We start from the raw sequence: 14,540 nt of genomic DNA, 5'->3' as shown, positions 1-14,540 counted from the left end.
AAGAAGGACTTCTCACAAGTGCTGCAATGTTTAAGAAAAGTAGACTGGAAACTATTTATTAACTGCTTAGTTTGTTTCCTCCCTGAGTCATTGTGAGAAATCGAAGCATGGGCTCTGTTTAACATCTCTTGTGCCACTCACTGACTTTCCTGATAGATTACCCCAGTGGAAGGATTGGTGTCTATACTAAAGAAGAGAGATGACAGAGATGGAAAAACAATTGCTCAAGTCCAGCAAAGGCAAACAAAGAGAAGAGTAAGATTCCAGGAAATGGAAGACACATTGGATCAAGGTAGTCTAAAGCTGTTAATTCAGGGGTTGCTCTCTTGGGGTGCAAATATTGTCATTCTTTTAGTTCCCAACAGCAAAGCAGGCATTTATTGAATATACTCTCTTGGTTTTTTAAAACTTAATAAGTGAAGGTGATTGATCAAAAATTGTTAATCCATACCAGGTCTGAGTAACAAGACTACAGAAGGATACAATGAGCACACTTTTTTTGAAAGCTTGGTTGAGAATGAGCTCACTGGTTTTTTCCTCTGGTTGAATGATTTACAAGTGACAAATAATTGAAGTCCTTTCATTAATGTTCATTTCTTAGAGGTGGGAGGTGTAAGCTTTCTCCCTGAATCCATTTACTTTGTAGGTAGAGGGATGCAAAAGAAACAAGTCTGTTGTGCTTTGTCCATAGGTATGTTTCCAACCCTTTCTAGTAGACCATGGGATTGGAGAGTGTCAGATTTTGACCTTGCTTTATAATTTACCATCCAAACATATTTGCTAGCTGTCATTAAATCTGACTTTACACCTTGCTGGTTTTTTGGTGGGCTAAGTAGCCTCATGAGAAACACTGCATGCTATTCTGATATGGAGTTTAGGGTCTATATTATCAAATTGAAGAGATACTAAGAAAAAAAATTTGATTGCTAATTATATAGAAAGTGGTATCTACTGTGTATGCCAGCCACTAAATGCTATAAATTAGTTCTTAAAAGCATGTCTCAAACATGCTAACAAGAAACCCTATCCCGTCTTTTTCTTGAAATTATTTTAAGAGTATTTATGTTTTATTTAAAATTCCAATTAGAGTTCTTTCTGTGATTTTTTTTCCCCAAGGATTTAGTGATTCAAAAGGAAAGTTGTTTTATATTGTTATGATTACTTTAAACTTGATTTCAAACACACACCAAAAAAATCACTTGAATGTTTCTTTCTACCCCATCTTTTCTCCCTGGTGTAGAGTGAAGGGAGTACAGAAATTTTCTTAGAGCCATGTCGATTTGACAGAAGATGCAGATGTTCATTATTAGCAAGGACAAGTGAGGTTGTGAGGATGTAGAAGCACCTCTGCAACCTCTGCATTGCTCCTACTCTGGAATAAACAAGCATGCAAAGAATTAGCAGAGAATAACTGAGTTGTAAAATAATCCCTCACATTAGCCTACACTGAAGGTTTTGTGTCTGTAGTCAAAAAGTGAGAGTAACCACAAGCAGTTCATTGTAGTGCAGTCAGTGTCGTTACAAATGAAGCACAAATGTTTCCATTTGATTTTGTTTCAAAGCCTTTGTTTCATTTCAACTGTTGCTTGAAGGAGGGCTTTGGTTGTGGGGCATTCTCACAGGTAAGTGTGTTTTGCTTCAGTGTGGAATGACCCCACAAATGATCTCAGCAAGGACAGGTGCACAGACTGCAGAAATGAAGCAATAGAATTATTTAGGTTTCTGAAAAGGCTGGAAAACATAAAATTCCTCTTATGTATTGTGGTCACTTTGACATGGTGAGCATTATTAACTCGTGTTTACCTCCTGACCCATTCATGATTAAAACGTATCTCAGGTTTTCTCTCCTGCACTTGTATTGCTTTGTACAGCATCTTTTTTCATCTTTTCTGCTCTTATCTGCAGATGAAGTGTCTGGTGGCTCCTGTATTTTGCTGATTCTGCTGTGCATAGCAACTGTTTTCCTTAGCATTGGAGGAACTGCACTGTACTGCACCTTTGGTGACATGGAATCCCCTGTGTGTACTGAATTTGCAGCCAACATGGATTTCTATTATACACAGATACTGCAGCGTGTGGAAGAACTTAAACACTGGATAACCTTCTCATAGCTGAAAGGAATGGACACAGCACGTTGGGAGCTCACCAGTGCTTACTGGAGAGAGCAGAAAAAAATTGTGATTTCAAGTTCTCTAACACTTGCCACCTGCAGGTGATGTGTATTTGATGATATACTTTCACATTTACTTAGAAATCAAGAAAATTTTAGTTTAGCAATCAGGTGGCAAAATGTTCACATCTGGTCACAACTGTAGCAGCGTGGTATGGGAGCATAAAAAGTTATTATCTTCATCCTTTTGAGAGTAGGCAAGTAGCTTTTCATCCACTTGAGCAAGTGAAGAAGAAGGAAGAAAATTTACTGTCTTCTATATTTTCTCCCATTGCCACACATTGTGTAAGCAATCTCTGGAAGCTTAGTAAAAGGACAGCTTTAATTTACAGCTGTTTGTGCAAAGGTGTTGCCTCCAGCTATCATGCAATAAGTCTCTGTTTTATGGAAACATTATGTTTTTTTTCTAAGTCTTAATGTTTTTATCCGTTTTATTTCTCCTGGTGAGCCATGTCATTATTTGGGTGGAGTGAGAAGAGTGCAGTGGCATTCACTGAGCCCTCATTTGGTGATTACCAGGCTGACCCTGTATCTTATAGCTTGCAGTGAATATCACTAATGGGAAAAATCTGCTGGCAGATTTCACTAAATTTCTTGGACCTTTACTCTCAGTGTCATGTGGGTTGTTTTAGAAATGGAAGGTTAAAAAGGAAATCACTGGTCTCACTAAACACAGAAACAAAAGATGTTTAATAAATTATTCATATTAAATAATCAAGTGGCTTTGGCCCATTTTAAAGCACCTGAAAGTAGGTGTGGGGCTAACTGCCTTTTCCTCCAGCTATGTCACTGACTTGGAGTAATCACTTTGTGCCTCAGTTTCTCCTCCATAAATGGGGAATAATGATCCTTGCCTTTGTCTATGAATATTTCTTGGAATTAGGGCTCATGTCTGATTCATCCCAAATGAGTGCCCAGGATCACAGAACTCTGTGGCTGCAGCCTCTGTCAATGAGTGGAAGTTATGTAAAGTGGGACTGATCCAGCAGAAGAGGTTCAGAGTTTCACTGCAGATCCACAGCCTGCTGGTATTCCAGGGCACTTGTTCCAGCTGATAAAGCACATTCGCATTTCTTTGCCCTGCAGTTCTGGGACCTGTATTGTAAAATTTGTTCTTTCTCTATCAGCTTTACAAACAAATTTAGATCAGTACAAAGAGTCATTTTAAATGGGTATTTCTATCACTTGGTGCTCAGCCCTCCCTATGTGGTGGTGAGAGAAACACTGACAGGACAGCGAAGGTGAGAATTGGATACCTTTTAGATGGCCTTTGGGCCAGCTCTGGTCAAGATGTGGCAGCTGTTCTTGCACAGAGCACAATGGTCCAGCCCTGCTGACAGTGCGAGTGTGAAACAATTCCTTTACACCTCAGGAAACTGCATTTTTGAGGGGTCCACTTCACTCCACTCTGTGATTTCCTGCTTACTAACCTTGTATGATGCAGTGTGTTCAGGTTTAGGATATTATTTTGTAAAATGCTATGAAGTGAAATCTTTGAGATACTGCTCAGAATTATAACATTAAAGATCATGCTTTCTGACATTTGCAAGCAAATTTTCCCTCTAGCGAGCTTGATCGTTCCTAATGCACTGTTACACTTAACGGGTTTTTAAAGTGAAAGTTAAAATAATGTTTTTTCTAGAATAAACTGCATGTATGATTTCTCTTTTGGTTTTCACTGTGGAGGCTTAGTTTATTTATACCCTAGGGAGCCTCATGTGCAGCTTTATACTAAACTAGCACATTTCAAATGCCCAAATTAACGGAAACTTTTGCTTTTAGAATGAAACTTGAGAATGGTAATTTGGAAATTGTTTGTTTGTTTGTTGTCCTCAAGAGTATCATAATGCTGGGCTACTCTAAAGGAGAAAGGGAAAGACACTTTTGTATTTTAAAGTGTTACTGGCTGGTTCAGTTTATTATTTCAATTCTGGGTTTGTTTGTTTATTTATTTAGTTTTTCTTTTAAAGAGAAGCTTAATTTTGTTTTTTGGCAATTTACTTACAGAGTAATTAAAAAGCATGCTTTCAGTTAAAGTATGTATTTATAGTGACTATGTAGTTAGAATATATTTTGGGTTTCTGTAACTTCGCATTGAGTGTTTCTGGATATTAAGTTTATTCTTAAAGAGACAACTGTTCATTTCAGCTTAAAAAAAATATTTTTAACTTTTTGTGCACTTCATCACCAAAAAGATCAAGAGGTATTTATAGATCTATTTATTCAAAAATATATCAGACATGGATATCAAAGATCCACAACTTCCAGGTTCATTTAATTAAAACTATTTTAAAACAATTATTTTATTTAAAACTATAATGCTATTTAAAGTCAAAGCAATTTTTAATAAGTATTTTAGTTTCAAATCAGTAGTCCAAATCCTGGTATGTTCTTTTTGTGCTGTATTCCTGGTGCCAAGACTCACAAGTATCAGCAGAACTGCCTACAAGATTATGAGGAGGTTGGGCAGCACTTCACCGACATGTACCCACTGAAAAGTGAGCAGGCAGACATCCTGTGTAACTCAGATACCCTACACCTGTGGCTTGGAGCATCTCTTCAGCCCTCCCAAGCCATGCCAAGGTACCACCCTTGCAAAGCCTCTCAGGATTTGAGGGAGCAGAAGGAGCATATGTGCACAGGGTGTCCAGCTCCTGATCTGAGCTGCTCACTCCTCAGATGCAACCAAGGGTTCAAATCTGGATCCAATTTCTGTTGGCATTCCTTTATGAAAAGTTGACGGTGCAAATTCTTGCTTTGTGTCACAATTCTGTCAGTGCAAATGGTTTGTGTGGTCTGTAGTACATTATGAAACTTGCAGCTCCCAACAGAACAAAATTTGCTTTGCTCTCCAAAGAGTGTGCAGATAGGCCTGAGGTTGGCCTTCCTGTGTGTTCTGCTCTCTTTGAAATACTGGTGACATTGCTTCCAGCTGGGTGACCTGAGGGGTTAGGATCTTGCAGACAGGTAAATCAAAGCAAAAAGAATTAGTGGATTTGAAGAGTTACTACTCATCTGAGTGTTTGAGGTAAAATAATACCAAGCAACAGCTAAGATAGCTTCAGGAGGAAGAAAACAGTGGAAAAAGGCTTCCCCTTCATACACACACTTGGTGAATTTTAAAGCCTTTTGTGTATAACTTTTTATTTATTCTGTTCCCTTCCCTGTCACTGTCTTTGTGGCTGTTCTGCTTGGTCAGTAGAGGGACCATGCTGTGCTGAGTTGAAAACATTTCTAACTGGTAGGAAAATTCAGGAAATGGTTCCATACTTGACAGCAGTTTAAAAAACTTTTCATAAAATATGATTGGATTTCAGGCTGCTAGTGTACCTTCAGAGAAGTTGTGTCACTTAATCACCTGCAGCACTCTGCTAGAAACCCCCACCTTCCTGTTTATTCTTTGAGCATAATTATTTCAAAGAGATTCTTGTGATAAAGAAAAAAAAACAAGGTTTTTTGTGTAGATTCAGCATTATGCTGACACAAAATCTGACCACATTATTAACACCCTCACCCCAAACAGCCTATAGACTAGACCGAGAAAGGAATTGTGCTGTAGTGTAGCCACAGGCGTCTTGTCAAGACAACATAAGGAAGCAGACCTTCCACAGCCCAGACATGCCAGCAGAAATTTGTGATCTAGACACAGGCTGTGTTTTAATTTTTTTTTCCCATTATCTTTGCTTTCATACCTGGAAAATGTATAGTAGCCCTGGTGACAAGCAGTAGAAAGTATTGTCACAAAAAGGGAAACTCGTTTAGGGTTCTTGGTAGTAGAGGGCAAGTTTGAACTATCAAGTAAACAAGAGTACATTGGAAGTCCAGATTCTTGTGTGAAGGATACTATTCCACTGAATAATCTAAAGGGGTGTTACCCTCCTAAGAAAACATGTTTGCCTACTTTGTACTGTAATGTAAAACCAAGAACATCTGAAAGGAATCAGTCATTTGTAACAAATTTATCTTATGCTTCCTTTAGCAAAAGGAGTAAATAACTGTCTTTGGAAGTCACCCAAGCTTGTCATTTACATACTGTAGCAAAAAAAAAAAAAATAAAAACTGTCCCAAAGAAAATACATGAACCTTTTTGGATACTGTGATTTCTAAATGACTGGAAAGACTTAAGATTTTCTGTGAAATTCAAGTAAATGAACAGTACCTCCAATAAGAATTTCATGATCAAACACAAACCAGAATGGAAAGTGACGATAAAATGTGTAAGGTTTGGTGTGGCTTTTGGTTTAGTTTTCCTGGATGATTTGCCTTTGTTTCAATAGTTTAAAAACCCAGCTTCCTCACAGAGCCTGGTGCCACCAGACAGGTGGTTTTCAAATACTAAAATGTTGCCTTACTGCATCATTGTGAAAACAAATTGACAAATAGTGAGTTTCAGAATTCCTGGTAATTGGTGGGTGACCTGAATAGCAGTCACTAGACATTCTCTCTGAACTCAATTAAATTAAAAAAAAACCCCAAACCTACAAACAGTTGCCAGTCAATCCAACATATTAACCTCTGACCTGAACAGGAATGTATCAATGCTACATTTTGCAACACTTTTCCATCTGTTTTTATTTCTTCTGTCTCCTTTCCACTTTACCACTTCTTTCCCAATATGAAATAGCACATGTTCTATTATTCACAGAACCATAAGGGAACTGGGTTAGGAAGGGACCTCAGAAAGTCTCTGGGCCAACCTTATGCTCAAGGCAAGGTCAACTGAGATCAGGCCAAATGGCTCAGGGCTTTATCCAGTGTGGTCTTGAAACTCTCCAAGGATAAAGACTGCACAACCTCCCTGGGCATATTCTTCTGCCTGCCTGTCTTCTGGGTGAAAAGATTTTTCTTTACACCCTGTATATGCTGTCTTTCAATTTGTTGTCTCTCATCCTCCCAATACTCTGGGCGAGGGCACTTCTTAGTAACCTCTTCAGAGAAATCATCTCTTCTCCAAGTTATACAGTTTTTTCTACCACTATCCTCCTGATTCTTCTCACTTTCTTGTCCACAGTATCTTCTTTCCTGACAGGGTTCCAGAATTCTTCTATGAAAATAGGGATCCTGTATCCCTTTCGTCTTCCACCTTACACTCTGAAATTCAATAGTAAGATTTAGAAATCAGCAATGAGGCCACAGGCAAAACTGAAATAGCAATTACAACTACTCTTGCAGTAAAAACTCCTGATGACTCTCAGTGGCTCACCAGTGTATACCTGTGATTGCAGAACTTACACTGATTCTTGTACTGCTCTTAAACAGCTGGTGTTTAAAGGACTGCCTGCTGATGTTCATGTATCTTAATGAAATACTTGAAATATTTTTCTCTAAAATAGCTGCCCAAAGAAACATAAAATGCTTAACTATAAAGTCCTTTTCTAAAAAGTGAATTTTATAGAATTTGGTGTTCTAAGGCTCCTTTATATCATTTGTGATTCCTATTTGAATTAAAATGCTGTGGTAATTCATGTTGTCATAACATGAGCCTAAGGTTTACTGATTTGAGTAATGTCCAAATATTGTGGTCATCTCTTGAAGAAAATTATGATGGGGAGTAGATGCATGCTGTTTTACATTGCTCTGTGACAGCTGTTACTGAATTGGTACCAGTGAATTTCAGCCAAAATCATACACTTGGGTTCATCCTTCAATCCTCAGGATTTTTTTTAAATTTTTTTTTTAATATCACAACCAGGCCAAAATAGAAAATACAGAGAGAGCACTGAAGAACACCCAATCTTTCTAATATGTCCAATACTAGACCAAAGTCCTCCATTAATCTAAAATTGTTAAGCTGTTCTTCTTGAAAACAACTTCGAATTCATCTTCAGTGACATCAGATCCATCAGCTCTCTCCCTCTGCATTTTGCCAAGGAGCTGTCTAGCAAAGTGTCATCTTTTAGCCAAGTTGGACCCCTGATGGAGCACTCATTTGTTAGACTGCTGGGAAGTTTCCAGTAACACTTCTGTCAAGTGCCAGTTAATGATCATGTCCCATTTCATTGCCTGGCACTGGAAATGAGTTTAAGCCCCACTATTGTGCTTTCATACACTGATCAACTTTAAAGCTGTTACCAAAAACAACTTTCAGAGTGAGAGCTAAATGTTTTTCAGCAAGCACCGTGTGCCAAGTGCTGCAATGAGAAAACTTGACTGGTTTTGCCGTAACATGTGCAGATTCCACAGTTGCTGTTTGCAATGCCTGGAAGCAGTGCCCATGCTGTGTTTCCAACAGTGCACCCCTTAAGCTGGCCAGGATTCATCCTGTTCTCCTGAGCTGGCAGCCTTGCACAAGAAGGTTGTGGTTACACCAGAAGTGGTGGAAGCATATACATGCACTAGAAATTGAGCAATGTGAGATGTTCCTTCCACATAAACCTTACACCTAAAAATAGAGGGTGTTTTGTTGTTTTGTTGTTTTGTTTGTTTGTTTGTTTGTTTGTTTTAACTTTCATCTAGAAACCATTAATCAGTTTTCTTTCTTATCTTTCTATTAGAGAAAGACAGCATTAAGCCAATTCCTCTGTTTCTTTTCCAGAAGTAGGAATAAATGCTTTTTGCCAGAGAGAACATGCATCTTGCCACATGATGCTGAGAATCTTCATGCTTGTACAGCTTTTCTGCCAGAATTCCTAATGAAAATGATAGATAATCTCTGAGGCTATCAGAGTAGCAAGAATATTTTCACACTACTTTTCCTGAGCCAGCTCAGTTCAGTGCGCTGTGGAAGGGACTTGCAGAAAAAACAGGAGTGGAATCATTAAGGATCCATAGAGTCAATTTCAGCAAGACAAAATGTCAGTGTCTACCATCACAGAAACCAGCAGGGTTGCTTCAAAAGACCCACCATAAATAATAAAAAAGAGTATGTTTGAAAAGAGTTCTAAAGTAAAAAAATATTCTGAGGTTTCTAGTGACTTCTCAAAGATCTGAAGATTATGTAGAAATTGATAAATAATGGGAAACAACTTATCAGTGTTACACAAAGGTAAAGACAAAGTATCTTATGGGCAAAAGGGCTGCAGAAATAATGTAGCAAAGACCTTAGATCAACTATGGTAATTTTTTACTGGAAAGAATAAAAAATATTTCTGATAATATCTATCAGTGATGGGTTTTTTTCATCAGATTTTACAGAAACAGAAAAAAAAGACTCACAATAGTTTAATGAGATGAGGGAGGAAAAGGGACTAAGGATTAAAATTGTTAACTTCTTTGTAGTACTCCTTAGGAGCAAGTGGTTTGTACAAGATCATGTAGCAGGAAGAAGAAGAGCAAGATCAGAGCTCATAAATCCATTTTATGATCTTTTGTCTGCTTCCAGTTCCCACTAGGACAACACTGATTAGGGAAGATAAATGAGTACGCTTTTGTTCATATTCTCTTTGACTTCACTCAGCTTTGAAGACTTTCTTTAAAGATATTTTTATATTCTTATAAATTTTGTGATAATCTATCTTAAGGAATCAATTTTATTCAAGGGATGAATTTCCTTTTTAGTATGCAGGACAAGCTGCAAATGCCCTTTTAGCGTATTTTTAGTACTTGATATCATCATAGCCATGGTAGCTGGTTGCTATTTACATGTATTAAAACAAATTATATCAACAGACCACAAACTTGTGGGAACACAAAGTATAATGGCAATTTCTATCATCAGAAAATGAGGCTCCGGCTGTCTGCAGATACTTTGTGTTTCACCATCTAACCCTTACTACTCATGTTCTGTAAGTACGAGGAAAATAACAATTCTCAGCAGAAGGGGCCCTGCTGAGAATCCTAATCAAGGCACAATCTCACAGCTCTGCTGGGCTTCACACAATACCTATGGCTGTGCCAAGAGGGAGGGAACAAGGCGATGTGGAGAGAAGCCGCAGCCACCAGATTCTGCCTCCTGGCAGAAATGAAGTTCTTGTGGGGCACAGAAATGTTTTCACCATAGAGTGGATGTTGTCATCACTGTCTGCAAATGTGAAAGATAGAAATCATTTCAAATGTTCTTGGCATCCCTAAAAATGACTTTAATAGCCCTATTTTCATTTCAAATTTTGTGTTACTGAAAGCTTTTTCTTGGTTGAAGAAAATTATGTAATTTTTCTGGAGGGGGTGGTTTGTGCATACTGTCTCTTGTATTTTTCTATAAATAGGGCATTACTTTTCTGAGTCAATTCACTGGGTATATAACCCATGATTTACCTACAAAGGCAAAGTAGATGGCCATTAGCAATAAGTGACTCATGTATTATAAAACAGCCCCATTAAAAGGAACCATCCCTATCAAGTCATGCAGTAGGACGACGAAACAATATTTTCAGGAATTCACTGGATTTTGCAATGCCTAGCAAGCCTTGCACAGCCCACCCACGCTGCCAGCTCAGTCTGGCACTTTGTTGCAATTTGTGCTGGGATCTTTCAGGGCTAAAATTTCTCAGTACAGAGCAGCCGGAGAGTTAAGTATTCTTCCCTATGTTCCTTTCACCATAGAAATGACCAGGTCTCTCAAAGCTTAGCAGAACAGCCAAGAGTCGTCTTTAAAGACAGCTGCAGCTTCAGTAATGAAACCTCAAAACTGTGAATCAAACGTTCTGCTCCCAGGAGATCAAGCAGTGTCCTTTAGGACTGAGCCTGAAATTGTTTTGCCTACAGCCCAGCACAGAAGAGACTGAACACTGTGTCCTGTGGTACTAAACTTGCTGATATTCATTAAGTAAATACATGCAGTATGAGGGACTGAAGACTTTGGGATCCCTAAACAAAAGCATCGTGGAAACCCTAAAACGACTTGTAGAAAGTCTTGAGTGGAAGCAGTGCTGCTGAGAGTGCCTCATGATTTCAGTAGCATTTAAATCTGAACAAGTTTCTTAAGGAAAAAGGCCACGCTCTGTGGCACTTACATCACAGAGCACTTACCATTACAGTCATCACAATGAATTTAAATATGGTTTAACAAGTCACACTAGTTCAGAGACAGGGCAAGTTTAATTTTATTTTCTGGCTATTGTTCTGAACTTCACTGTTAAATAGAAAATTACTTTCTTTCCAGGTTTTTTGTTTGTTTGTTTGTTTTGTTTTGTTTTTTCCTAGTCCTTATATTTTTTTCCATTTTATTTTCCTCAAGTCTTCATCTCTGCCTCTTGACAAAATTCTTATTAATTAATTGGGTTAGTAATATTTTTATTATTATTTTTATATTTTTTTTAATATGGCCAGAGAAAGAAATGGCTCTGGCTGAAACAGGCTGTGCTGTCACACAGTTTGAAGTAGTTGGGAGGAAGAGTTGATGAAACGATAAGAACACAAACCTGGAACTTGGGAGGGTTTACTTTAATTGTCTGCTCTTCCAGAAATTTCCTATGTGATCTCAAGCACATCACTTAATTCTCCTGTGTTTCAGTGTGCTGCATATGGAACAGGAACAATTCTCTGAAGCTCCCTGTGGCAGTACTCATTCTAATGATCCTTAGAGTGAGTGGAGTCATGGTAATTTCAGAAGTAAAACATTTTAAGCAATATCAGCAACTTGCTAGTCATGCTTTGACAGAAACGGTTACCCTGAATTGTCACAAGTGATGGCAATGAACCCTGCATCTGAGAAAAGATGGGAAGAAAACCCTTCTCATTATTCATTTTCTTTTTTGAGTTTTATGTGAATATGAAAGCTGTTTCAGAGGCGCTGTAGGAAAGAAGTATGGAAAAATAGGGAGATACGCTTTAATATTTCTGCCAAGTTTTGTGCTGTGCCATCAGGTGAATAAATTGCATTCAGTTTTAGGGGTTTTTTGTGTGAATTGTTTTAGCATCATAATGACTATTCTGTGAGATTTCAAAGCTATTTTAAGATACCTGTAGAAATAAAAACTGCTTTTGCCTCCCTGCATTTCCCTGTGGGAGTGAGGGGTAAAGCCAGTTACTTGATGGATTTCAGTCCCTGGTATCTGCAGTGCACACATTTGTTGGTCCTTCCCACTTTATACCACCTGCAGAGCTTTTATTTGGCTTAATGTTGCTGGTGGTCTCTGCAAATGGTGGGGAAAGGAGAGGGGGTGTTGGCAGAAGCAAACTGTGGAAAATGCAACCAGGCTGTTTTATCAAGTGTCAATTACTAAAAGCTTTGAAAGAGAATGTGCAGCTCTGTCTCCGATCCTTTCCACATTTATACCAATTAAGCTTTTTGCTACGTGTGACTCACCGTAGTGACAGGATTAGTTGGGATTTAGTGATTTAGATATATTTAGTGATTTAGATTCTCAAGTTCACTGAGAAATTGCCCATCATAAGCTATGCACTGGAAATCACTGGAAAGATGATATAAAGGAAGAAATGAGCCAAATTAAGTTACACCTTCCAGTTCAAACACAACCTAGAAATTCTCTAGTGCAGCTGCCTACAGAAGCACCCTTCTGTCACAGGTATTAGCTGTGGAAATTGCCCTTGACTGCAGAGATATTTGGTCATCTTGTTGGTTCTGTGGTTTTTTTCCCTTTTTGTAAGTCACTTTCTTGTACATTTTTGTGCAGAAGGTAGAGGTTTTGCCCATTTTCTTCCAAATATGTACCCAGGTGGTGGCAGGGAAGAGTGATGGTATCATAATCTCTTACTGAAATAGAAAATTATTATGGTCACAGCAGGTAGCACCCTTTTTTGGTGCTATTGTTACATTTCTGTGGACCCATTTATCTGACCCATGAATATCCTATTCTTTTCAGTTGATGCTGGGAGTATTAAATACAGAGACTCCATCATTTAATGCTGTCTATCCCTATGTCACACAGGAAAACCATAAACGGATGTTAGATGAATAATCCTATCAGCCCCTATTAAAATTCGTTGTTAGATCTTTGTGTGCTGAGGTACTTATCTCAGCACATCTCACTGAGGTGCTGCTTTTCAGCACCTCATGATTTCCAGGGCACATTTGAGTAATTCTTAAAAACCCTTTAGGAGGGGAAGAGAAAGGGTAGGTCATGTAATTAGATGAAAATAGGTAGCATGAATGGGATTTTCTTTGTGATGAAATACTCATTGCTGCCAATCTATTCAAATTGGAGATAGAGGAGGGAGGGATATAACTGTATTGTCCTTTCTTCAGGCTATTTCTTGTTTCTCATTGTCTCTTGACCTCAAATATCTCATTCTCAAAAAAAAAAAAAAATTCAGACTCCTGCTACTGCTGCTGCTTCTGTTACTGTGAGGAACACTGCTTTTTTAAAGTAAATTACTGATAGACAATGCGGGACATGTCACCAGCAATGCATATTATCATAAGTTATTTGCTTCCTTCTGAGTTTTCCTCCTTTGGAAGAACAACTGCATTTGGGTGTACAGGAAATTTCAATTGTAACTACCTTTGAATTTCAAATTCGCTTCAAACCAGCGTGTGACCCATGCATGGTCTCTCTACTTGGCCCAGCTTGCACCAATTTAATGTGCATTGTCGAGCAGCCTCCTCTCAAATTATGCAAAATTGTTGGCAGAGAATTGAGTCTTCTCTCTTTATAAGGCTTCAATATTTAAATACCTCACTATTTACAAGAAAGCCTTCAAACACTGTAGTTAAATTAGTGCTAATACATCACTTCAAGTGAATAGTTCCATAAGCAGAATCTGATGTGGAGGAGGCATTTTAACTAAGATCTGAAACCACTCATTGAGTAAGGAAGGCAAAAAGAATACTGAACAGCTTCCCAGTGACTACATGAACAGGAATCCTTGAAACAACAGGATATGCTAATGTAATTAAAGACAACATCGTAACACATAGGTACCAAAAGCCCAAATCACAAAATTCAAACAGTCTTATTTCTGGGATTTGAGGCATTGACTTTATAATCTTAATAGACAGTGGTCTTTAGAGAAGCAATGCAGCTCTGCTGCATTCAGCTCAAAAAATTCAGCTCAATCACAATCAGAACACTTCAGAGTGTTAGGCTATTTTCTTCCAAAACAAAATCACAGTGAAATGGAAAAAGACATTTGATAATCTTGCAACATCATCTCTAGCAACAGAGACGGAGGAAAGCCAGATTTTTATGTGCTCACAACCATTGTTACACAGATATTTTTTACAGATTTCTCACTGACCTTTCAATCTTGGAGACAAGTATTTAATTGCTATTATAATTAGTGTTTAAAGCACATTATGTGTCATACTGCTTGGCAGTGCACAGGTCCTGCTTCACTTCTGGCCTGCATGTCCCCAGACAAGAGCCACTGGGAACACAGGCAGACTTGCTCTGCCTTGTTGCATCTCCCCAGAATGTGGAACTGACCCACAGAGAACAGCAGTGCAAGAGCAGCCCAGCTCCCCAGGCTCCAGCAGCACTTTGTCACACCATGGCTGGGGTGAAAGAGCACTCCATTTCCCTCTCACCAC

The 14,540-nt window shown here is 38.5% G+C and overlaps 1 protein-coding gene across 5 annotated transcripts in view; it reads left to right on the top strand.

The window, feature by feature from the left end:
• CNST (consortin, connexin sorting protein) overlaps positions 1-6,252 on the top strand; it is a 48,705-nt gene extending 42,453 nt beyond the window's left edge. For all 5 annotated transcript variants that reach the window (XM_066315946.1, XM_066315948.1, XM_066315947.1 and 2 more), the window contains 2 exons: positions 157-292; positions 1,906-6,252. In XM_066315946.1, coding sequence (XP_066172043.1) covers positions 157-292; positions 1,906-2,111 — 342 coding nt within the window. In that variant the 3' untranslated portion in view covers positions 2,112-6,252. The remainder of the gene's footprint in view (positions 1-156; positions 293-1,905) is intronic.
• The last annotated feature ends 8,288 nt before the right edge of the window (positions 6,253-14,540 follow it).

This window comes from Sylvia atricapilla, chromosome 3, assembly GCF_009819655.1.
Source record: "Sylvia atricapilla isolate bSylAtr1 chromosome 3, bSylAtr1.pri, whole genome shotgun sequence".
Lineage (NCBI taxonomy): Eukaryota > Metazoa > Chordata > Aves > Passeriformes > Sylviidae > Sylvia > Sylvia atricapilla.
This window is presented reverse-complemented; position numbering and strand designations above follow the sequence as displayed.